Source organism: Myzus persicae, unplaced genomic scaffold (genome assembly GCF_001856785.1).
Source record: "Myzus persicae strain clone G006 unplaced genomic scaffold, MPER_G0061.0, whole genome shotgun sequence".
NCBI classification, from domain to species: Eukaryota; Metazoa; Arthropoda; class Insecta; order Hemiptera; family Aphididae; genus Myzus; species Myzus persicae.
In genome coordinates, this window is record NW_019103015.1 from 1 (window position 1) to 26,345 (window position 26,345).

General features: G+C 27.0%; 1 protein-coding gene across 2 annotated transcripts; it reads right to left on the reverse strand.

The window, feature by feature from the left end:
• Window positions 1-3,635: 3,635 nt before the first annotated feature.
• LOC111033568 (cullin-3) lies at window positions 3,636-18,807 on the reverse strand. Of its 2 annotated transcripts, none has more exons than XM_022314360.1 (14): window positions 17,585-17,638; window positions 13,805-14,002; window positions 13,543-13,728; window positions 12,937-13,140; window positions 12,690-12,869; window positions 12,392-12,586; window positions 11,545-11,721; window positions 10,505-10,675; window positions 10,333-10,443; window positions 8,219-8,340; window positions 5,797-6,034; window positions 5,538-5,707; window positions 5,345-5,483; window positions 3,636-5,270 (listed from the first exon to the last, which is right to left on the reverse strand). In XM_022314360.1, the coding sequence occupies exons 1-14, from the start codon at window positions 17,636-17,638 to the stop codon at window positions 5,118-5,120; spliced, it is 2,298 nt and encodes a 765-aa protein (XP_022170052.1). In that variant the 3' UTR covers window positions 3,636-5,117. The 2 variants fall into 2 exon arrangements, with proteins under 2 accessions (XP_022170052.1, XP_022170053.1); XM_022314361.1 differs by lacking the exon at window positions 17,585-17,638 and adding an exon at window positions 18,193-18,807 and having other exon boundaries at window positions 5,118-5,270.
• Between the last annotated feature and the right edge of the window lie 7,538 nt (window positions 18,808-26,345).

Here is a 26,345-nt window from a genome sequence, read left to right on the forward strand (position 1 = left end):
AGTTGATTCAGTGGATGATATAGCTTGGTTCGCTAGTAGGTCAACTTCTTCGTTGCCTTTGATACCAGTATGTGACGGGACCCACATAAACTCTATAATATTTTTTGAGTTAGTTATAATATTGATTATTTGTTGAGAGATTTCATTGGACGGATTAGGAGATAGTAAGGAAGTTAAGGCACTGAGAGAGTCGCTTATGATAAGAGCTTTTTTTATGTGGATGGATACAACGTAGATAGTTGCTTCTTTGATGGCGGTTATTTCTGCTGTGAAGATGCTGGCTTCAGTAGGTAGTTTGTATAGTTTTTTAACGGATCCAGAAATGAATGCACAGCCTGTGCCTGTTATATTTTTTGATGCATCTGTGTAGATAAGGTTGAAGTCATGGAAATCTGAGTTTATGATGTCGTTGAAATTTGAGGTAATAATGGAATGAGGGTTGGAGTTTTTGTTGAAATTTGATAATTGAGTGTGAACTTGAGTGGAATATAGCCAGAATGGAGTTGTTAGAAACGGAGATGACACTTCGATGTTGACTGTTGAGATGGAAGTTGGATTCCTTGCATATACGTGTGTAAGTTTCCATAATTGTAGCTGGTTCTTTGAGCGTGTAGATTTGGGTAGGTGACTTGAATAATTTATATATTGTTTGGTTGGGGAAACTAAGTTTTTTAGTATATTTTTATCTCTTCTGATTTGTAGTGGGGGTTCACCTGAAATGCATAGGTAATTATTGTTTTTGAAAGTCATTAGTTTTTTTATTTTATTGAAAACCTAAAGTAATTACAAATGTACAGTATAGGACTTACACATTCATTAAACATAAATAAAAAAAAATTTTGGATAAAATAATTGACATAGGTGATAGAGAATTTAGGCCCTAATTGTTAGATACTTGATATGCCTACTTAATTCTCATGATTTTGATGTTCAGTAGAAGGGAATATCTTGTTAAATCAAGATTTTTTTAATTACTTATACTGATTTTTGTTGTGCCTAATTTATGTGCGTTCCTAGCTATTTAGGTGACTATAGTCATTTGGCCCCCATGATCAAAAAAATAATGATTTGATACAGAAATTTTATCGAAACAAAAAAAATAAAAAAATATGTATTATTTTATAGAAGCTGCACGACTTAGTTTTATTATGTTGCCAAAATATTAATAAATGATTACCTGATGGTGAAACATATATTTTCTTATGAAGAAATGTTGATATTCATGGTTATCTACATTAGGAATAATATTTTTATTTGAACCACAAAATACTATTTTAAAAATATCTTTGCTTTTCAGTCGTTATGACTGATTTATGAGGACCAATAATTTCATCTCATTAGTGTTGACAGAAGTTGAACTCTCTCCCGTAGTTTTTGCATTAAATAATAATGCTACGTTAGAAAATGTATTACATAAATAATTTGGTCCCTATGTTGAATCAATACAATGTCATTATTTTAGTATGTTCGTTATATTTAACATGTTCTCAAATAAAAACATTTCAAACTTTGATGTTTGTTTTAAAAATTACAATTAAATTCAATGTATATTTGATGAAATGTTGTTTTAAAATTGGTCGATCATGTTAATATTGTAGGTCATCTCTGTTAAAAAAAGGCTTGCCTAGTCAGAGATTGGCAAGTAAACTTTCTTGATTTTTAATTTTTAGAAATGTATTAACTGTATGTAATATGTATCTATTTTATTACAGTATGATTAAACAGTTAAATTAAACATTTTCGGAAATCTACTTTGGTAAATGAAAATCTAGCAAAAACTAACTAGTTTTTAACTATGAAAGATTAAATTTTTTTTTTTTTAAATTTTTAACTCCACATTTTGTATCTAATTGATAATCCCTTTTTAATGAGCTATCGAACAACTTTTTAGGTATCATAGTTTAGGATAAAAGTTAAAAATAGAAAATTTGGGACTATTCAAGGGGACGTTTTTACGGATTCAAATTGTATACCGCTTGGGTGTGAAATCGGAATTCTCTCATTAATATTTTATATTAAAGCTAGATTAATTACCTAGCTACTCATTATTACTGAGTTACATTTACATTATTTTCATATTTAACACTAATTCTTGAAGTTTTCAAAACTCAGACTTCTTCATTTAAATTACTATACTTACTTGATTAAAAATCAAGAAAGTAATATCCAATTCAAATATACTAAATCTTATATTTTTCAAACTTTTGTTATGTGTTTATTCCTTGAATTTTTGTTCACCATATGGTTTTAATTCAGTTACAGAATCATTTGTCATATATTGAGAGAGGTAAAAGCAATTACTTAATTAATACTTTCTATCTAGCTAGAGGCCTATGGCCAATTAATAACTCGTAACCAATGTACCATATGTGTGATTTAGACCCTTGGACAGCAATAGTTTAAAATTTCCATATTTAACATAACAAATCTATACTAGTACTATATTCGTTAACCTATTTGCTATAATATTTTAAAACAAAGACGAAACTTGAGAAATTCGATAACAGAGTAGAGCACTTTAGTAGATACAATCTGACATTAGTTACATTTTTACAGTAATGAAACAATACGATAATATACATGAACATTATTTACTGATCAAGTACCTTGTATGGAATACAGTACAATACTAAATAGATTATTTTAAAAAAAAATTTGTAATATAATTATAGTACCAATAAAATTATAAATTATAATATTATAACGTACATTTTTCTTGTCTACAAATAGATTTTATTATATTTTAAATGTCTTATATAGCCTTCGGGTAATATTATCTTGATGTAAACTAAGGTTAGACACTTCCCCTACCAAGTCGACGATCGAGCCCTGTGCTTGGGAACAAACAGCATACAACTTGGCCGCTTGATAATGATTTTATTTTAGACAAAGTATAGGTACATGTTATTTTATATTTGATACACATTTAATGGAGTTATAATATATTAGATCTCAGGCTATAAGCACTTAAAATCAAAACAATTTAAGTCATTATAGGGTATTTAGGCATAATTTTGTTTTTGTTTTGGATGTACTGTTTTATTTTTAGAACTTCATTATTATTTTTACCATTTACCAATTTTCAATATTTAATAATAACTGAAATTCAAGACAATAAACATTTTAAATTGTTACAGTGTAACATTTGGTGTTTAATGTTATTATAACTAATACGTCCAGAAATATGTTGAGATATTAAATAACATTTTCTCAGATGACAAAACAGAATGAGAAAAAAATTATATAATCATTGAGTCATAGCTAAATTTTAAATTTGCACACACATGTTTTATATAACAAAAAAATAAAAAACAAATAATTAAATCTTAAGATTACTTAATATTATTATAACAATACTGTAGGTATGTATTTTATATCAATTACTATCACGAAACAAAAATTAAACTAAAAATTAAAAAATTATAATAAGTTATAGGTAATATTGTAAGTGTTGACAATTAGGTAACTGAAGATATTATGGTGCTGTTTATTTTGAAAAATAATTTAATTATTTGAAACATTCATGCTGGATTGCATAAAAAAATGTATTTATGAAAATTTAACAACCAATCATGATCCATTAAATTATGTTTAAGACCATTAGCTCACCGTTTCGTGATTTAGAATTAAATCCAGTGTTAAGACTTATATAACTTGTTAATAGAGAACAAACAAAAAAAAAAAATTTTCTAAGACATTATATTATATTAATTTAATTAAAGCATACAATTACTATTAATGGAAAACAAAAATTCCATGGTTTAGTAACACACGACAAATATGTACGTGTGACCATACTAAAATATTCCAAAAATGGAATGTAGAAAATCGTTTCCATATAAATACCAAAATGGCTCATTAGAAACATGATAACTTAAAAATTAATTTTTCATAAAATTATTCATTGAAATGCAATCAATATGAAAAAAAAATGTATAAAACAATTATTTAATATCAATACTATATAAATCTTAATTGTGTTGATAATAATTATCTAGTATAGTATTATGGTTATATTTCAGTATGAAAAAAAATTTTTTTTTATTATTTATGTGCAATAAAGATTGTCCTGAAATAAACAACAATTCGAGTTCATTTGATAATATATTTAAAATGGAATAAACATATTTTATTCTTACAATACAAGAAGACCATAGATGAAAACGATCATTATCACATTAAACTTATGATTAATATATTTTTTGGTTTTTGTAAATAGTGACTGGAAATTATCACTGGATCATGATACCGTGTAGCACCTGTACATTTGTTACAAAATTATAACATTGCTCGATAAATATTCTCTTTGTATGAAAAACATTAAGGAATCTATTAAGTATATATTGTTCATTTATTCTTATGATTTTATTTTTTTTAATAGGAACGACGGGTCCCTAATTTAATATATACATTTTTTGCCATGCTAAGAGGTAACACTATAATAGATGTTTAATATTAGATTGAAACAAGAGTTCTCAGGAGTGTTTATTATACATTTTGAGACAAGTTCCTACTTAACCTAACCTTTTTCGTCAGCAACTCCAATTTATGTCTACGGATTCAGATGAAAAATTGTTGTATAAAAAATGATATACATTACTAAGCAGACAATATTAGAATTTTACTTAATGGATAATTCCCATTTTTTACAAAATTATGTTGTTCATTATTCCTATTTGAACACGAAAAGTTGGTAAGTTAATTAATAATATCTAATAAATAACAAATTTGTATTTTTTGTTATCATAAATTATTCTGTATAATACTATTATGTGAATGAGTAAAATAAAATTGGAGTAAATTAACGAAGCAAAATAGATATGTGTGAACAACAGATAAATAGATAATTATAATCAGATTTAAAATTACTTAAACTTAGTAATCATTAAGTTATTTGAAAAAAACTTAATACAAAAGTTGTTCATGCAAATCTGTAAGAAACTTTTGGAATTTTCTCAAAATGTGCATTTCAGGTACACCATTTCTACTAAAACCACATTTCAATCAAAAATTATTCAGCTAAAATATATAGTGTTACATCTTAGCATGATACTGCATAATCTTCAGTTGTCAATTTTTACATAGGAAGACTTAATATACAATTTTAAATACACATTTTAGGCAACATAAAGATAAGTCCGCCTATCTTCTGCTGATCTTGCAAGGTATTCCCTTTCAATTAGTCCTTCGATTCTTTTTTTGATAATAACGGGAGAAGGTAAGAATCTGACTCTGAGTTGTTCAACAACTTCCAATACAAGGGAGTTATGCTAAAAATTGGACAATATTGTTTAAGTTAATATTTCAAGTCAAACAATGATAAAAATTGTATTTCAATAATTACAATCATTTTTTTCCGAGATTTCATAACGCGTACAATAGCAGCTTCAATTTCATGCTTACGGTCCTCATCTACCTTGCTTCTAGTTTCTTTTCTTTCTGGTTCAGTTTCACCTTTAGCTGCAACTGTTTGGATTTTCACTCTAAAATGAACAGATATTTAGTAACATGAATTCAAATAAAAATATATCGTTTACCTATGCAATTTCGAAGTAAATAACTCATTAACACAAAATTCATGAGTTAATTCTATTTCTTTGCATTTAGGAGTCTTCAAAAGTATACGCTGTGAGGGTTTTCCCAATGCTAAAGATTGTAATGCTCTAATTAAATCTTTATCAGGAATATCGGTTTCACTTCGTATGTCCTACAATTTTATTTTAAATATGTTAACATACAAAATAATTTTATAAAAATAAAATATAATTTGAATTAATATTATATAGTATAATTTACTTCAAAAGATAATTTTTCATGAGTATTGAACATTAATAGAATACACATCTGATAAGTCGACACTTGAATTATGTGTTTTCTCACGGTAGATGGATTGAGAGAATTCGCTGAAGAAGATACACTTGTAGATAATTCATTGTCTGATCGTCTTGAACCATAGAATACAGCATTTAAATCAGCTGATCCAAGTTGTGGTTGCAATGTTAGTTGCCGTCCATTATGTTTACCCAGATAAAATCTGTAAAGAAATAATTTTTATAAGTTACTAAAAGTAAATTAGTTTTTAAATAAACATTTAATATTAAAGGTTTCATTCATGTTCAGGTGTGTCTAATGTGAAACTATTACTCAATGCTTTCTAATCTTACCGCCTCACCTCATATTGTAAAATACTCATTTATTTACTTTTGTTACTTGTATAGATTGTAAATTGTCATTAAATAAACAAATTTAAAAAAATAATACTTAAGCCAATATCTTTTTTATCCATTTTTAAAAATTTGTAATCAAACTTTATTTACTGTGATACATTATCTAGTAGAAAATCCTGATAGCATAGAAATGTAGAATTGACAACCTATTTGGTTTGATATAAAGCACAGATGAATAAAAATACTAAATAGCCGACTTTAATATTATTACTGTAGCCAATAAAATGGCTGCAATCCGTATCTAAGAGTTGAATATTTACGAATGGATCTTCACAGGAAAACGTTTTCTGGATCCTTATATAAAATTGCCTACATAGACACTTTTTCTGCAATTATTTTCATTGTGGTATATTTTATTTACTAACCTAACATAGTACAGTGGAATTATTGTTTCTTAGTACCCACATTTAAAGTAAAATAATCTAAAACAGTAATATGATAATAATTAAAAAATTGTAATTTAATACATAAATTCTTAGTAAACAGCACAAGTAAGTCATGACCAAAATGTCCATTCATCTGAAAATCATTCTAATTGTAAAATGTATTACCTATTATGTTTATTATGAATAGTGTATTATTAAATTTTAAATGACGATCATATTATAATATGTATTAAACCATTCTACTTTGAATTGTTGCTAATAAATAATACATAGATAGACAGTCCTAATTAGTATATTATGTGAAGAGGTTAAAATTTGGTACTTATTTACTTTCATTTGTATAATACCATATTATACCATATAGAACCTTGTAGTACCTTTGAAATTGAACACAGATTATAAAACTATAGTATATTAATACTAATTTTTAAATGGCTAAATAATTATTATGAAAACATTTATAAAGTCACGATATACAAGAATAATTGTAGAGTACCAAAATTAATATTTGAAGTCATGCTACATATCATAATATACTTAGTGGCTAGAAATAAGTATCAAATAAAATTGGACTCAGACTTACTGTAAACACAGATGTATAGGTATAAAAAACTAGATAGTGTCAACAAATTATTTACATAACAAAATAAATGTAAATGGTTCAAAGTAATGCATATATTTTCAAAAAAGGCAAAAACGTGAGTAATAATTATAATAAGGAGGTTAAAGTAGCAATTCTAGCTTTTGACCATTTTTTCATGCGGGCTGCTGTATGAGTTTGGAAGAAATTCTAGTCCTTATCGTGATTATATGTCTATTTATTTAATCTTGATATGTAAAAAATAGTATCTCATCACCTACAGTATCAAATTAATTTGTAAACAGTCAAAGTTAAAGTTAAAAATACAAGTTAATATATTAATATTTGATATGTGTATGATCATTATAAATCATAAAATATATTAGGTCTGTTGTAAAAAATACAAAGAGTGACTAATCTTGTTTCAGATGACAGCCTGCTCAAAAGTTAACAAATCAATCAAATCAAATTAATTTAATGTGTTTTGGATAAGAAAAGGCATTAAATTAAATTTAAGTTACCTAGAACAATTTAAATTTAAAAAGTACATTTGTCAGATGAAAATAAAAATAAACTTATATTTAAAAATCTTATTTCAATTATGGACATTATGTATAAAAAGTTAGTTAAACACTAAAACAATATAAAATATTATAATTTAGAAAAATTTAATAATCATACTATACTACAAATATTTACATTTTATTATTAAAAATTAAAAATATAACAATCTTTATAATATATTATGTGTAAAAGGTATAATATTGTCATAGTCGATATTCATTGAATAAAGTATAAATCATTATAATATAGGAAGTATAAATACATACGTTTATGGTAGTTGTAAAATTATAAAATTAAAATTATCTACATTTGTGTTATTCTGAAGAAAAAATACAGTTAGAGTATCTCACAGTAATTATAGCACTCAGCAATAACCCACCAGCACAACTAATTCATTTTATTTCTCAAGTAAGGTATAGGTATTCATATTATAAATATTGTCATTCTTATAGAACACTCACATTCGGTATTCTGCAAAAGCACTCCTAGGAACTAACGGTACATTGCACTTTGATAATGCATGGGTAGGCCAGAACCCTGTGGTTAATACTCTCACCGTAAGATCCACAGCATGTAAAAATGGCTAAAATAAAAAGTTGGTTAGTTGCATACAATATAATATCACAAACAATATAGATAAATTGAGAAATGAATAAAACTAATACAAATATAATATATGTATATCTAAATATTATACAGTAGAAACTCAATAATTTGAAATTCAGTGAACCGAACTGAAAATGTAATTTATGGAGATCTTTGATTTAGCAAGTTTGAATTTTGGAGGGAAAAAATAAAGAATTTGAATAGAAGAGTTGAAAATTGTATTACATATACATTCTTTAATGAACTACATGTTTATTGCTTCATTTACTTTATATTTTATATTTATTGTATTTAATTGAAAAATCAGTAGCTGTAATGATGTAATTTAAAATATTATGCAAATATTTTAGTGCAGTTTTTTTTGTATGTAATATAAGACTAGTAGACTTCATTTTACAATGTTCTAAAACTTAAAAAAAAGAAACCTTGAATTTTTTTTTAATACTTTTTAAAAAATTTGAAAATAGACAATTTATACAATTATTTATTTCTAATATGAAAAAAAAACAATTTTTAAATCGGTTGAATTTTGAATGAAACTTCTATTTCCAAAAATACAGCATAGTATCATTGTAAAATTGTATGGTTTTCACACTTTGATAGCTAATTTGCTAATTCAATAGATTATAAAGAACATTCAACTTGTTGATATTTTATGTAAGATTTTTATTTTATATTGTTCAAAATGTCCACCATTTACTGCTATGCACAAATCCATTATAAAGTCCCATGAACTTTGTAACAAAATTAACATGTCACTGAGAATATTTCACACATTTTTGATTATAGTTTCACAAAATTTTTGCATACACACTGATGGATAAATAATATTTTTAAACAGCCCCACAAAAAAAAATTCTCTCTTATGGAGTTAAGTCTGGAGATCGAGCTGGCCAATTTATTGATCCTTCTTTGACAATCCATTTACGTGGGATATGATTGTTAAACCTATCTCTAGCCACCCAAGCATAATGAATTGGGATTCATCTTGTATGGTAGATCTACAAAAAAAAAAAATTTAATGAAATAGTTCAACATTATTATATAAATGACTTTGAGTTACAGGCCAAATATGAAAATGTATATTAATACAATAGAACTTTGAACTAACTTGTTCCTCCAATAACTTGGTAAAAGTTTCTCCATTTAAATTACCTTGATAAATAATGGATCAATGATCTTTGTATGCCATATCCACACCACACACTACATTTCATTTTTTTTTAGAATATATTTGATTAAGACCATAATTAACCATGATTAACTGGGATATAATTCGCAGTGTATGGTGGACATAATGAAGAACAATATTATAAAAACAAATATTAAATACAATTTCTATGAGTAGTGATCCCATTCTTTGTCACCGTTTGAATTACCTAGCATTACTGTTACAAACACTTTAAAATTGTACAATAATTTGCTGTATTTTTGGAAATAGTAGTTTTTGTCAATCAATTAAAATTCATCCTAATTCAAAACAGTTTTTTTTTTACATAACAAATCAATAAATCTATAAAACGGCTATTTTCAAATTTTTAAAAAAGTATTTAAGCGAGTTTTTTATCTAAGAATATGTACACGAGTCTTATAGTCATATATTACATTGAAAAAAACTACACTAAAATATCTGCATTAAATTTTGAATAAAAGCTACTGACTTTCCAATAAACCTATATACTATATTTCATTAAAAAAAATAGAAGCAATTTGGGAAGGTTTGTGTACTATTTATATAGCAATGACTATCGAAATTATACATGGTTCATAACCAATGCATTTCAAAACTGCTTGAACAACTTCCTTCTGATACATGATTCGCACATTTTTTATTATTCCCTAGTTTACTGGATGGAGGGTTGAAAGTGGTATTAGGCAGTAAAATAAAGAATAAATGGTGATTATTTAAAATATGTCTTTTAACTTATGCAATATCATATGATATTATTATTATATTTATATTTCTTACATTATTAGACTTAGCGGCATATTCTTTAAATTCTTCCATGATGGTGTTAGATATAGACATATCTTTGAACATACCTTCCAGTTTTGAAGTGAATTGACAGCCACACTCAGTCTACGTAGAAATTAAATAATAATTTGAGGAGAATGTTTTCATCAAATACAATAAAATTTACCTTGAGTTTTGAGATCATATTTTTTTCATTGTCGTTGCTGACAGATTTATTTAAAAGTAATCTCTTGGCTAAATGCTGTTTATAATACCTTTCAAATACATCTTTTTCTTGAAGAAAGCGGAAAATGACCATAGCTTTGTCCAAGACTATTTCTACATCATTTTCAGTTAACTGTAATAATATATTAATAATTTTAATTCATGAATTAAAAATTAAGACAATTTATAAAGAATTATATGCCATCTAATGTTAACTTATAATAACATACAGAAGAATAATAAACACTCAATTTAAATTACTGCACAGATATGAAATTTATCAGTTTATAAAGTGTGCTATGACTTTCAGGATTTATAGACTTCATTTTATTAAATACAAATATATTATTTAGTTATTTTTACTAAAAAAATTCAATCAAGTTATAGTTTAATTTTAATGATAAAATAAAAGTATTAATTATTATGGTATATGATAAACTAAAATAAATATATTTAAACACATTAGTCTTAATTTTTGAGCATGCTCTTGATGACTTGTGCACGCGCTTGCATGTGCTATACAACATAGTTGTTCCGTCCGCCCGCAGCCTGACAAAATGAAATCTATTGTTATCAAGTTAGAATTTCTATGAAATCTTAATTTTATAGACCCCCATTCACACTGATAATCATTTACGACTAATACAAGATTACGATACAATAGGATTAGACATTTTTCCCCTTAAATAATAGCCACTAAGAGCCGCCTTAAAATTTTAAAGATGTATGTTACCATTCTAAAATGTAAAAAAACCAAACAATTTTAATAATAATTAATAGAAATTTTTTTTTCATAACTTAAAATTTTGTAAAATTAATATTTTCATACACAGTTTTGAAATAATGTGTGTTCTATTATAAAAGAATCATACAAACTCTCCAAAATCAGAACCTTTTGATTTGGTTTAAAAGTGAAGTTAGCAGATAAGAATTGTAACACATTTATTTCTAAAAATATAAACTGATAATTAGTAAACAAATATATTTTAATATTATTATTACCCCACGCACACCCTTTTTCAATTTTTCATCCACAAACAAAGATAAATATTCTGGTGACTTGGAATTGATGTTGAAAAAATATTCAAAATCAGCAGCAATCATTTGTTTAAACATCTTATCATTGTTAAAAGAATGAACCAAGAAAAAATTAAATCTATCTTTTAAATCCAGCAAACTCTGAAAAAAAAATATATATAGAAATATTAATTAAACAATTATATAGGGGGGAAATCAAGTACAACAACATTGGCAACATTAAGTCTACATCAGCACTGATAAAGAAATGAAAATATGTCAGTCCCTAATATTATCCTACTATTCTAATGTAATGTATAAAGTTATAGGAATTATGATATAATGACTATACTACCATAATAGTATCATGGCACAATAATACAACTATTATTTTTTCCTTATTGCATATAACATTTATAATTTATCAGTAATCCGACATAGGTAATTTTATAATGTAGGTAATAATTAACCTACACAGTTGATGTAACAATTTTTATTCTATCAGAGTTTAAGTTAGTCAATTAAATTAACTAACCAAAAGTATTTAGTGTTGTAAAAAAAACACAGTACTTATTTAAATTAAAAAAGGTGAAAAAATGGTGACATTGCGCAATTTCTTAATATCCATATGATGCATAAACGTAAAACTTGTTAATAAAATAAATGTTAGTTTATAATATGTTTTCAAAGCTAGTTTCTTTTTATTATGACATATTTTCCTGGTTAATATAAAGTCAATATAACCTATTTCCATTGTACTCTATAGATAAGTTAAGACTTATTGTTGTGATTATAATTTGAGATGTATTAATGCATTAAAATTTTTAATAACCTGAATATAGTTGACTGCATTAGTATTAATATCTTGTTCTTGTACAAGTGATTTTCCCAATTCTCGCAAATACTGGCTAACACTATCAGCCATGGTTTTTAAACCTTCAGAAACACGGGACAATAGCTTGTACATGCATGCTAAATCATCAATTTTGTTGTTCTTCAACATGTATACAACACCAGAATTTTCCATCTTAAAGAAAACCATACAATTATTAAAATAATTTAAGAGATAAACAGATAAGTTAACTAAATTTCTCAGTTTAAAATAATTGAATAGTTACTGGGATATTTACCTCAACAATGGTTTTCATATTTCTTTTAATTAGTTCGATTTCAATAACCTCAACAATTCGACTCTCAGTTGAATCATCTAAGTAATGTTTTGCTCGATCTGATTCTTCCATAATTCTAGATTCAACTTTTCTAATATAAATGCATGCACTATTTTCATCTAAGAACTTTTGACTTTCCATCTGTAAATATGCAATATTTAAGTTTCAGTGTAATTATAAATCAATAAAACTTTAAGTGTATAAATACTTTATAAAATTCAGCAGATTGTTCCAAAAATGGTTTTTCAAAATCTTCTTCATAAACAATACGCCCAGTAATTCCAAGAATCATTAACATTTGACATGCATTTTTAATGGCTATTCGATCAACTACTTCACCTTTTCTTTCAAGTTTTATTAAATTTAATAGTGTCATCCGAAGATGATCACGAATATATCCATAGCGAACAATCTAATAAAATAAATAATAAAGCTAAGTATATAAAAAAATATATTAATCATTTAAAAATATTTTAAACACGTATGTAAATTCATATTTAGTATTGAATATAATACTACAGTAGGTAAGAAAAATTATAATAACATTTAGGTACTAAACTCCATTCACGTTAAGAAGACATTGGCCAGTAACTTGTTGTGCACAGCAGTCATACAGACAGTTGAGACTCAGAAGGGAAGACAACAGGAAGGTGGTCAGGTCACAATATTTGAAGGTCAGATTAAAACCGAGGTACTTTCTTAACGTGAATGAGCCTAGAAAACTACATAGACTATAAGTAATGTGTAATACATTTTTTTTTGACATTTCTTAGTTAGTTAATATCTAATATTTATTTAAATTTGTATAGCTCACTAGATCGCGGAACAAAACGAGACCCAAATTATAAACATTATCAACTTCATTATGCTTAACATAAACTCGGTCCATGTACATCAATATGTCCCGTATCATCACCATTGAAGTTTGATGGTCATTCCAAGCAACATTTAAAACGTGTAAAAAATTATTATTTAATGCCTTTAGAACATCTTCTCTAACCTAAAAATAATAATTTATTTTAAATTTGATTAAACTACTTTTTGTATACAATATGTTTTTTTAAAAATAATTGTACCTTATTCTCTAAATGGTTTATTACAGCTTCCTTCATACCAGTATACAATTTCTCACCATGTTTCAACAATACCATGGTATAAGCATTTCGGTAAAGTTCTTCAAAGCTTAGACCGGAATTGTTTTTCTTTTGAATTTCTTGGATAGCATTTTTCAATAACACCCAAATATTATCAATTAGTTTATCATCCATTGACATCTGAAATAATATTAAACTTAAATATTATTATGTCCAACATTGAATAAATGAAAACCTTTAAAATCAATGTATAATTAACAAATGGCCTAAATAATGTAACAAAAATAAAAAATTACAAAATCCATACAAAAAAAAAACATTCACGAAGATGTACAGCTTTATTCCCCTTACATTAAATAATAATTAACATGATTATAATTATCCATATTCTCATTCTAAATTGGTTCACATGAAAAATCAGGGGGGATTGATTTTACCATCAAATAGTGTGTTTAAAATTATTCAAAAAACTGAATGTTTTTTCTTCTCAATTAAAAATGGACTCTTAAATATCAATTTTCCTAATTTAGATTAAAAAAAATAATTGTTCATGTAAATAATAAATTTGTGTTAGATAAATTAATGTTTAAGGATTTAAATTGTGTAAATGAAGGACTGCTAGACCGATCCCATAAATTGATGTTAATAACATAAATTGCTACAAAAATGTTGAGTTTATTTTTAGGAAGGCAGTTTTTATCTAACGTTTAATGCGTTTAATACCCTATCAGTAAATGACAAAAATTTACAAAGACTATTTTTTTTTATAATTAATAATGATAATTTGCTAGTTAAGTTGTTTATTGTAATATGTTAAGATAGATATAATATATTTGTTAATTTTAATCATTTATGTTGTAGGTAAATTGTTGTGAATTCATTTATCATTAATATTATTGTGTAGGTATATATGTATGGGGTTTGAATAGTTACAGTTAATTTTAATTATAATTTAAAAATATTGATTACAAAAAAATTGTGCAACAGGTATCATATAGGTAAATTTTTTAGTCAAAAACTAGTAAAGTCTACCTTAAGATGGAACTCTGTTGATCGATTTTAAATTACCACGAGTATAGGTACTGTTGACTAATTACTGTGCATAACAGACAATAGTTTAAATATAAAATGCATTGAAATTTAAAAATCAAAACGTATTATGACAAATTATAATTTAATATTAATACTGATAAGGTTTGTTTACCTTTCTAGTACAGTTAAAGATCTGTGGTTGTTATACACAGTTCTTGTTGATTAGTATAAACTCTATACTTTATCGTAAACTATAACCGGATCCAATCATTATGGTTACTAGTGGACTTTTTGTTCAAAGTACCTATACTATGTTTGTTGGGTATAGGGATCTTTTAACTATGTATTGATCATCTATGGTTTCATCATTGTGTGAGAGAAACAAACTACAATTTACCACACCCCAAGACATGGGAAACAAAAACATAAACAATAGTTGGTTTCTCTCTGGTTGATTTGTAAAGACTTAGGTATAAATTAAGATAAAGATTTTCAAATTTAAATTAATATCAGGATTAATATTTATTTCATGTTTGAAATTAATAAATTGTAAATTGTAGTACATAATAATTTTTACTATTTTAATATTTATATTAAGGTTTAGGTTACTAACCAACAGTCAAAAATAAAAATAGGTACCTCTAAAATATTAAATAATAGAATAGGTAGGTATGTTTTAAAAATAAAATATTATATTAATCATAATAAATTATTGTTTAGGAGTTATTGACTTACCATGTACCTAATCAAAAGAGATTAAAAATGGACTGAATTTAAATAGGTACATAATGCAATTTTTAATGTTAAATGATTTATAAATTTTGTATTTGTATTTTTTTTTAATATATATTTCTGATTCATGTCATTCTTTAATCTTTTTAGCAACTTATAAGTCCAATTAAACAAGTTTAGGGTATTTTATGAATTAAACAAATACAGTGTTGTCAATTTGAAGACATAGATATATTTTTATGATGTCTAATGTATATGTATTAGATGTCAATTATGATCTTAACATTGCATAGAAAAATAAAGAATATTGTTAAACTGTCTATGATCAGTCTCTCTCTCAATGTTCATGGAGAATAGTTCATATTCTTATAAATTCTTAAACATCTTAAAAATAAATAAAGAAAAATATCTTAAAGAAAAATAAATTGTATAATATAGGTACTGTATTTATATGACTACTAAGTGTAAATAGTGTTTACGTTTAGTTTATACAAATTAATAGCTAATGGGAACGTTTGAATAATTTAAAACTTAATAACAGTCTATGCAAGAAATCCATAGAAAAAGTTCTTTTGTACCATTTGTTGTATAAGTTAAATCATATAAAATAATACATTTAACTAACTTTACCCATATTTTCGGTGCAAGAAGATATATTATATAATATTATATATTATATTTAAGATATACATCATGATTATTGAAAACTGAAATCTGAATTATTGTGGAGAATTAAAATAAAATAAAATATATATACCTATATATTAGACATATTTTATAGTATTATTATCATTTTTTAATTTGTAATTGGTACTAAGTACGTAAAAACTGTTATGAGTTATACCATATAAATTACTTATTAAAAGTAATTTCCATTACATTTTTGTTGCTTGGAAATAATTCTAATGAAATTACGTCATGTTACTATCCAACACTGCATTACCGGATAGGTACCTATTAATACTTTTTACATCAATAGCTTAGAGAAGAATGTGTTTTAAATAAAATTATTAGAAAATCAAACAGTTATCCAACCTAACCTCGAACCTAACTAACATAAAATTTAAATTCTTAATACATGACATATTATATTTAAAGGAAAGAATATCACCATAATGAAATTGGCTAGCACCTAGATCAGAATACATTTAATTGGAATTTGAGGTTTGTATTTTATTTATAAATTATAATAACTGTAAGTAATTACCTAGCAAAAAGAAAAAAATTAAGTTATGACGGTCGTCATTCATACATTAATTAGTATATTATATAAGTAAAAAGTAAAGTTATAAATTAATGATAATTTTATTTTTATGTTGTTAAAAAATAAAAATAGATAGAGGTGTAATTTGAGTAGGGCAGTCTTATGCATTTACCCAATCTTCACTTCTAAAACCAATTAAAGCAGCTTTTAAGCTACATACATTTAGATTAATTTTCCAAATTTTAACAACACAACTTACTAAGGTATGAAAAATAGCTTAATTCGACCAATTTTTTACTACAGATACCTATGTGTTTTTTTTTTGAAAATAAGTTGGCAAATATTTTTGATTTAATAATTCTGATGTAAAATGTCTATCTAGTTATAAATAAAACGGTAGATTGTTATTGTCTTTGTTAAAATCTTCTTAATCTAGTCAAAACTGTAATCATGCCAACGCATTAAAATAACATTTGGTTTTTTAAACATAAAATATCTAACACCTGATAACAACTACAGGAATTTTTATTGAAACAATTAACTAATAAAGGGACAGTCCGTGCAGCTATATATGTATATATAAATATATAATTCATGTAAAAATATGAAGGTACCTATACACAAATGAATAGCGAGAATCGAGGTGTATGTTCAAAATACATTCAGTTGCAAAGATATAACTATTAGGCAGACGGGTAGATATTATAATGGGACAAACAACAAATGTATATGCGGCATGACACAGTTCTATCCGAGTAACAGAGAAAACTTGACGATAGTTTTGATGGACTCACCGGGAAAGCTTTGATGCGCAAGTTGGTGCGTTTCTTAGGTACGCCGTTCATCATTCTGCGTTTGATGTGGTGGGCATTGAAGTGGAGCAGCGGGAGTCTACAATAAGACTGTTGACGTGGTTTGTCAGGCGGCGGCTGTTGCTGTAGTGCTGAACGAGCTCACACTCATTGCCGGGCGACGGTCATGTCAACGGATGAACGGATGGTAAACTCTGAGACTGCCCTGAGCACGACGGGGGAGGAGTGGCGGACAAAAGCGAAATAGGGGACTTCGTTCACACCTCTCACCGGACTCGCAGTCGGCGATGCCCGAAGACGCACTTCAGCGGCGGCAGCGAGAAGGCGGCGGTCGCGAGACTGGTGTTGTGGCGCAAACGAAAAACACGGAAAGTAAAAACGAAACGATATCGGAACTAGGATGTTAAGGCTCGCTAAGCCGCACGCACGCACACAAACGCAGATTCTCACAAATCGCAATCTCTCTCACACATACACACACACGCGCACACCTGTGATGGTGGAGGTGGAAAATCGACACAGGCGGCTACGTACTGTTAAGCACCAGCACTACTACGAGTGTAGAGTAAATATTTATTGTTATTACGTACTGTAGTAATATCGCCGTGATTCGCGGATGATTAGCAAATACAGGTAATCATAATCTTGTGTCGTCTGTCCGTCTCGAAGCGGCGGCGGTGGTCGGGTTTTGCGCACGGTTCGTCTGCCACTCCACCGTCTAATCCGGCGGAAAACGCTGATCGTCGGTGGTTGTGCGGTCTCGGCGACGAGCGAAGAGTGTTGTAGACTACGGAGTAATAATGATTATTATTTATTGCTATTCATTCCGAGTAGAAACGACGATGACGGTAACGGTGTACAATGTAGATGATAGCGGGTAAACTACAGTCGAGGAGTAGCTTATCAATAACGGGAGAAAAAAAAATTGAAAATCAGAGTCGCAGTCCGCGTTAACGAGTAGAGGAGAAACTAGCACTTAGCAGTACAATTATTGTTCCTATTCCTCTATTGTAATAATATTACTATTATGTTTCTCAGTAGTTCTTCTCACTACCGTCGGCGGCGGTCCCGTTCCAACGATGCGCTTTATTCGTGTATAATAATACTATATAACATAATATTATTATTATTATTATTATTACTATTATTACTATTATCGTTGTTGTCTACGCGTCGACTACGACGACGAACCGCTACTGTGCGTCTGTGAGCGTTAGCGGTGCGCGGTGCGCGTGCGGATCTACCTAGACCGCAGCAGCTGCTCTGCGCGAATTTTCGCGTTGCTGTGCGCGTTATCAGCTGTTATCGAGATGAGATGACGTAACGTTGCGCACCGGCCGCTGCATCGCGGTCGGGCTTACGCGGAGACGAAAATAATACAATATCGGACGTCGGCGAAGTATTTTACTCGATTACTCTGTACCAAGGCTTTAGATACGTGATCGCTACGTCCTCCTATCCGACACATTTAAGGGATTTAGTTTGAAAACCTAGGTGTTCCCACTATAGGTGTTACATCCCCCTACAACAGTAGTCAATTCCCGATAACCACCCACTTTTTAGACTTAAACTTTTGCAGTTCGTCTGCAGCTGTACTTCGCAATAATATTATACATAATATATTTGAATTTGGACTTCTTTTAATACATTGATGAGACGATGAATTGATGGATGTTTGGACGCTCGAACTTTGTCGGGAACCATTTCGAATGTCAATTTCCAGGCACGGGAGCCAATTCGGTTGCAGCCCACCGTACAAACCTTTATTTTACATATTTCAAAAATCCGTTTTTAGTTTACGTCTCACACCTACCTATACACCCCCTACTATCCAAATTTCAGCTAAAAAGTCGACAAAATTCACCAGAGTACCTAATGAAAATTAGCAAAATTATTTTGTTGCTAAACATTTATAAAATGTTAAATTTTTATAGCTAAGGATTGAACATCTAAAAGAAGATTCTTCAAAAATATTTAATGCTGTGAGCAAAACATCTAAAAATTATACCAATTCAATTTTTTTAAATAGATATATTAAGTTCAAATCTAGACGAAATTAGATAAACGGAGAATAATTAATGGCGCAATCAGGACTAAAATATTGGGGGGACTACAGCCACCACTTGATGTTATATTACATGAAAAGTAACCCATAGAGCCCCCCGAGGTGTACTCAAAGTTAAAAATATACAACAAATTATACAAAAAAACAAATATTTATTTACACAAGTTTCATTTTTTACAAAAATAATAATACTTATGCTGTCTATCTATTATAGTTCAGTGCATATACTAGGTATAGACTATAGGTACTTTTATTTTTGTACAATTACATATAAAATCGTACATTTTATACCATTGAATTCCAATTTACCAATTTACCACATACATTACAGTGACCCACACTACAATACTAATGAATAATGATTAATGAACAGTTAAGCGAGCCTACCACTTGTCTATAGACACCACTCGACACCTAAGACCTACTATACAGTTAAGTGGCTTTTTTTAAAGCTGATACTTTATTTTTTTGACAAGTCTTTACTAGTTTTTGAGTTGATGACTATTGAATATAATATTCATAGTGTTATTAAAAAAATACTTGAATTCCGAATACCAATAGCCAATAGGCAATACTCAACATTAACCTGTAGTATCTTCAGTTAGTTTCAAATTCGATGGATAAACCTTATTTTTTTCTTCCCTTTCAATTTCTTATGATAGATACTACTATATTGACTGTTATTTCCTTACTAATAGGAACGAAATCTTACTCGTGGGACGAATTTTTTTTTGTCTTAATGTGATTTGAATTAAAAATAATCCAACTTAACAAATATTCCACTAAATTAGTTTGTGAGTTTGTGACTATCCGTTCGCTGATCACGGTGATTTTTATTATTGTGCTTGACGTCACGGACTCATTTGCCACGGCCATCGGGCCATATAATATAATATACGGAAATATTTATCTGTTTTTGATTTAATGTAAAGTAACTGCTAATGAACTTTATTTTTTTCAAATAACCTAAAGAATTATATTTAAGAGTAAAGTCATATTTACCACTAGGCAGGATAAGCAACTGCCCATGGCCTCCACATTAAAGAGGGCTCAGATTTTTATGAACCTTTATTTTTTATATAATACAGCTCTCATTGCAGTTTGTTTGTGAAAATTTAGAAATAATTTGTAATTGTTGAAATCTTGTGCCTTGATTGTTTTCTTTATCCGTGATGAACTTACTGGTTCGTGTTGAATTCGATGTGAAAGTGAGTGAACGATGACGATCAAAATACTGTACCTAGTTGTTACAGTACGTAGTTACAACATACAACTATAATTTATAGGTAGATAATTCAAATAACATGATTTACGATGCCATTACATTACAAAACATTTAATCACTGTCTGTTTAATTTATTTAATAAAGGTACATTGTACACCATGTACTATTAGACGCCATGCTGTGCATTTCCATGTTGACATGTTATACACACAATAAACACGTTATGTAATATTTTATACAGGTATAATTGACTTTAAAATTCAAATATCAATAAAAACTTACCTGCAGGTGTCTTGAATATTATTTTTAACTTTATGTTTGACAATATTCGTCAGTTAATATTAATAAGCTAACAACACAGAGTTGGTTCTGAGAACTCAAATTTGCAATGCTGACGTTTACTACCAACAAATTATGCACAGTCTTTATTTATAAGTACTGATACTGGTACTTTTATGTATTAACATTTTTTTTTTATCAAACTATAGACAGCTATAGTTAATGGTTAATTATTGTAAGAGATACCGGAAAAAATGTCCTATGACCGTGATATACCTAACTATCTAAGTAACGCTAAACCTTAATGACACGTGGCAATGTCAAAATACGATATTTTTTTAAAATTTTTTTTTGATAATATACAGTATTATACTAATTACCACTAGTATGCTCTATAGAACCTTGTAGACTGTTGACAATACTTTATATTATAAGGAATTGAGCACATTTTAAAAATCACAATAATACAAGGATTATTTTAGTGTAAATTAATATTTAAAGTCATACTACTAATCCTGATACTAGGTACATAGTGAGTATAGTGACTAGAAATAATATCAATTTAAAATAGCAGTAATAATTAAATTCTTAAATATCTAATTAACTGTCTAATAATCCTAACTGGTATTTTTATTTTATATAATATTATAACCTATGTATAATACAATCTTATACATCGACAAACTCACATAATATGGAGCGGCCGTAAGGAGGTCCTTTAGGAGTTGTGGGAAGTATGACACCCCCTAGAATGTCAGTAGCAGTCACAAATTTTTTTTTTTGAACTAGGTAACGATTGTCGTAAATCGTTATAATAAGAATAAAAGAAACAAGTATTACAATTTTGTTATACAACCATTAATAACCATCATCATATATTATTGAGAACCCAATTATATATTAATAAGGTTTTCCGAAAATAACAATTTCTAAAATGTATAGAATATACTGGTGCCTACCTCCCGGTCGGTATACCTAAGTGCTTGTTATCATGTATATTACCATTTACCAATATATGTCTATATATTTATATAACATATTATTCCATAGTCTATTTTATTAGAAAAATTGGGTTCATTTACTTCATCTGTTACAACAGTTACCTACCAGTGAACAAATTTTTAGTAAGCTGAAACATAACTTACTGTCTACAGTGACTTAGCAAATTTTTAAGTTCACAATAATGTCTATAACTATAATAATTTCCAAAATTGGAGTGAAACTACTTTCAATGAAATTATAAGGTAAGATTATTATCTAGGCTTTTTATTATATTATAACTGTAAAGATAGTTGTGAGTATTTTAAGACGTACAAACAATTTACGATTTTAAAATACTCATAATTTATTTAATATTAAAATAAAACTACAAGCGTAGAGATGCCCTAAATTAGGCCCGCGGGCCGAACATGCGGACCTCCAAGCATTTTTCTTTTGGCTCTCTTTAGAAAATATATATTAAATTATTTTAGTGTTTGAAGTGTGATAAATTAAAAAAAACTCAGGTGGTGAGAGATGGCGTGGTGGCAATAATAATCAATAATGTGATGACTTGTTTATTATATTATATTGTTAAAATATGCTTGTTATAAAATAAAATACGAACAAAAATATTTTTTTCTTTTAGAGATCCTTAATTGTCTTTATAAATGTGTCAATCAGCCAGCCAATTACAAACAATAAGTTGTGAAACATATATATTGTTGGTTCCATTGACATAAATACTATTCTTACAATGTGGTCTTTGGCTAAATAAAGAAAGATACACATGTAAATGTTTCAATAAATATTATAACTGTAAATTTAAATTCAAAATACCTATAGTGTAATTTTTTGATTATTAATAAATACATTTTTAATTTGTAATGTGTTACACAATATGAATTGAAAGATGAAAATATTCTATCATAGAACACATAACTTATATTATTATAATTTATAATACTATCATCCAAGAAGTCTGGCTTTAATATTTTTTACTTTTTTATAAATAGCAGTTGTCATCTGTGTATTATAGTGTTTTTTTTTTTTTAAACCATTAAAAATTACATAGGATACAAAAAACATTGAGTTAGATTTCATGATTAACTATCTCTTTTAAGCTTTCAGCTTGTGTTAGAGCTTGTGTTTTTAGCTTGTAAGTTGTAATGTTTAACATTATACAATATAATGAATACCTAACAAAGCTAATTTTTCAATGGTATTGTAATCGCCTAATCAAAAACTGTAGACACAGGCCACATTCGTATAAAACGTACATTATACGTGCATTGATTTTAAAATAATTTGTATATAATAAAATCATTAAAATCAATGTATATGCTCTAACTTTGGTTTAATATTATCACTTATCAGTCGACTTCTGTTATCCTTTTCCTCACAGTATATCAAAATGGATTACATTATGTGACGACGGCAGACGACTGTAAAAATAAGTCATAAAATTTTGTTCTTGAAATTCGGTAAAATTTACTCTGAACCCTCCTAAAAATAAGCTCTAGGATTGCCCCTGTGTCTAACGCCGCATGATCATAATTTCGTCAATGGATTGGATGGAAAATAAAATACGCGTTGAGTTTATTGTTATATGTCTGAGTATTATTATTTAAATTTAAACGAATAGTACAGAAAATTCAAATAAATACAATATTATGATTTTATAATATTTCTAGCTGGTATAGATGCAAGTATTTCGAGTAGGGTTGGTAGAACAATTACTAATTTTTATATTATTATTTATTTATATTTTAAAATGTATTGTATTTTTAACAAATAAAAATAATATATTTCTCTTTTTTAATTCTGACTTATGATTCGAATTTATTGTTATTTTGTAGAAAGTACATCGATAAATATTTATTAGTGACATCTATCTATAGTTGTGATCATGCAGATTGATCTCAGTGTATAATATAATTAGCTTCCGTTAACATTCGGAAAACATAATTCGATCGACTCGTGGATTCTCTTGTCTTATTGTGATTTGTGATTAATGATTTTTTTACTTTTTTTAAGACTATACTACCTACTAAAATAGTACTTAATAACTAAGTATAAATCTAAAGTACCCAACAAATAATGTACCTACTTCCCATATTAACACGACTCAACAGTCTCAACTTGAATACAAAATATAGATTATGATAAAATAGTTAATATTGTCGATGTTTTCTTACTCGTAAATTGTCACACAGCAATATAAAATATAGTTTTAAATAGTTGATAGGTACCTAAGCTGTTTTAGAGTTTTAAAAAATATGTCTACTTGAAACATAGATAAATACTCCGTTTTACTGTTCGATAATCATGATCTAAACTTATTACATACTTATTTAATCATTAAAACATAGATATTTATTTTTTTAAAGTCATGAATATTAACTAGATAGAATATGGTACCTAGATAGTATAGATTATAGAAGTAGGTAGGTAGGTACTTTAAAAGTAAAAAATAATCACTATTTACTTACAAAACCGAAATATAGTATGCCAAATATATAGTAATGCTTTAACAAATAGCAAGTGCATTTTGAATCCAAATCGGGATTATATAGTATATTATCTTTACAATTCAACTATTTTCACAATTTTAATTTTTAACTGTATATTTTGTATTTTTTCTTAACGTATAAGGTATAAGTTATAATTATCATAAATCATAATATTTTGTATGAACCCTTATAGTCACGTATTATACAGATACTTACAATGGGCTGCAGATTATAAGTAGAAACGTTCATTTAAAATGTTTAACTTCATTTATACAAAGGACTTCAATAGAATTATGCACAGAGTGCATCGAAAGAAAAAGTATAATAACTATATTTTTTTTAGAATGTAAATATGTTTTTATTTTGTCTTAAATATACACCAATAATAAATGTTATGATCTTTTAAAAATTGTCATTGAACTTGAGAATTCTCGAAAATCAAAAAAAAAATATGTATAATATAATAATAATAATCACTAAAAATAAATAGGCACATCAATAACAAACATTTCTTATCTAACTATAGTAAAAAAATATCACGAAAATCATAATGAAGTTTAAAAAAAAAAAAACTATCCTTAAAAAATATACGTATAAATATAAGCTTACAATATTATACATATACAAATATATATGTTTATTATATTCATATGCATAATGTATGTACCTATATTATACATACATTATAAATATGTGTGTGTGTGTGAAGTGTTGTGCATATTATGTTACAAATATGTTACGGATAAATATTTAATTTTATAATTTTAAGTAAGGTAAAGGTTAAACTATATAATATATTATATTAAGTTTATATTTTATGTTGAATCAATTAATTGTTCTCTATATAATAATATAATTAAATAATGAACTAAATGAAAAAAAAACAAATCAAACAAACAAACAAACAAACATAATATGAAATAATAATTATTAAGTCCGTTTTAAATTATTAAACAATCGTCATTGTGTGTGAGTCAAGATCAAATTAAAATGTCAATATAATTCTGATTGTCTGTTTTTATGTTGTTGCTTATATGTTCAAAATGAAAAATAATTGTATATATTTCATAATAATATCCAAAGAGTTGACGTAAAAACTTAATACAACATATTCTTACATTTTTATTTTATGTTACAAAAAATATATTGTAATAATTATAAGTTAAATATTGGTAGTTAAAAATAACAATATTATTATGTATACAGGGAGTTTATATAATAATAATAATAATAATAATAATAATAAAAATTAAGTCGTTTATAGAAATGTCTGTCCGTCATTAGAGGTAGGTAACGTAAACAGTATGTGTTATAAAATAATATTATAAGAGTATAGTGGCTATAGCGAAAACTCAAGAATTTGGTAGGTATTACATAAATGTATATAATATTACTTAAGTTAAAAATGTAATTAATTTCGAATCTTTTTGTTAAGCAATAAATTATTAATTTATGTCATGTAAAATTGTTATGTGTACTACTATCGATTTTCCAGCTAATGAAGTTCGGTTTTTATATAACGTTGAAAATGTCGAGTGAAAATAAAATAATTTTGGCACAACTTGTTGTTTTGTTAACTATATCCAATTGAGGACAAACATAACGTCTCACCGTACTCATGATAGACTTGCATTCGTAATATTAGATAATAATAATAATAATAATAATAATAATAATAATAAT

What these genes read in the sequence shown, in the direction of transcription:
- LOC111033568 (XM_022314360.1), bottom strand. Translation starts at nt 17,638, where the DNA reads ATGATGAACGGCGTACCTAAGAAACGCACCAACTTGCGCATCAAAGCT. An exon ending in TGCGCATCAAAGCTTTCCCG is followed by an intron (nt 14,003 to 17,584) that starts GTGAGTCCATCA and finishes ATATTATTTCAG; the next exon opens with ATGTCAATGGATGATAAACT. An exon ending in ATATGATCTCAAAACTCAAG is followed by an intron (nt 10,444 to 10,504) that starts GTAAATTTTATT and finishes ATTTCTACGTAG; the next exon opens with ACTGAGTGTGGCTGTCAATT.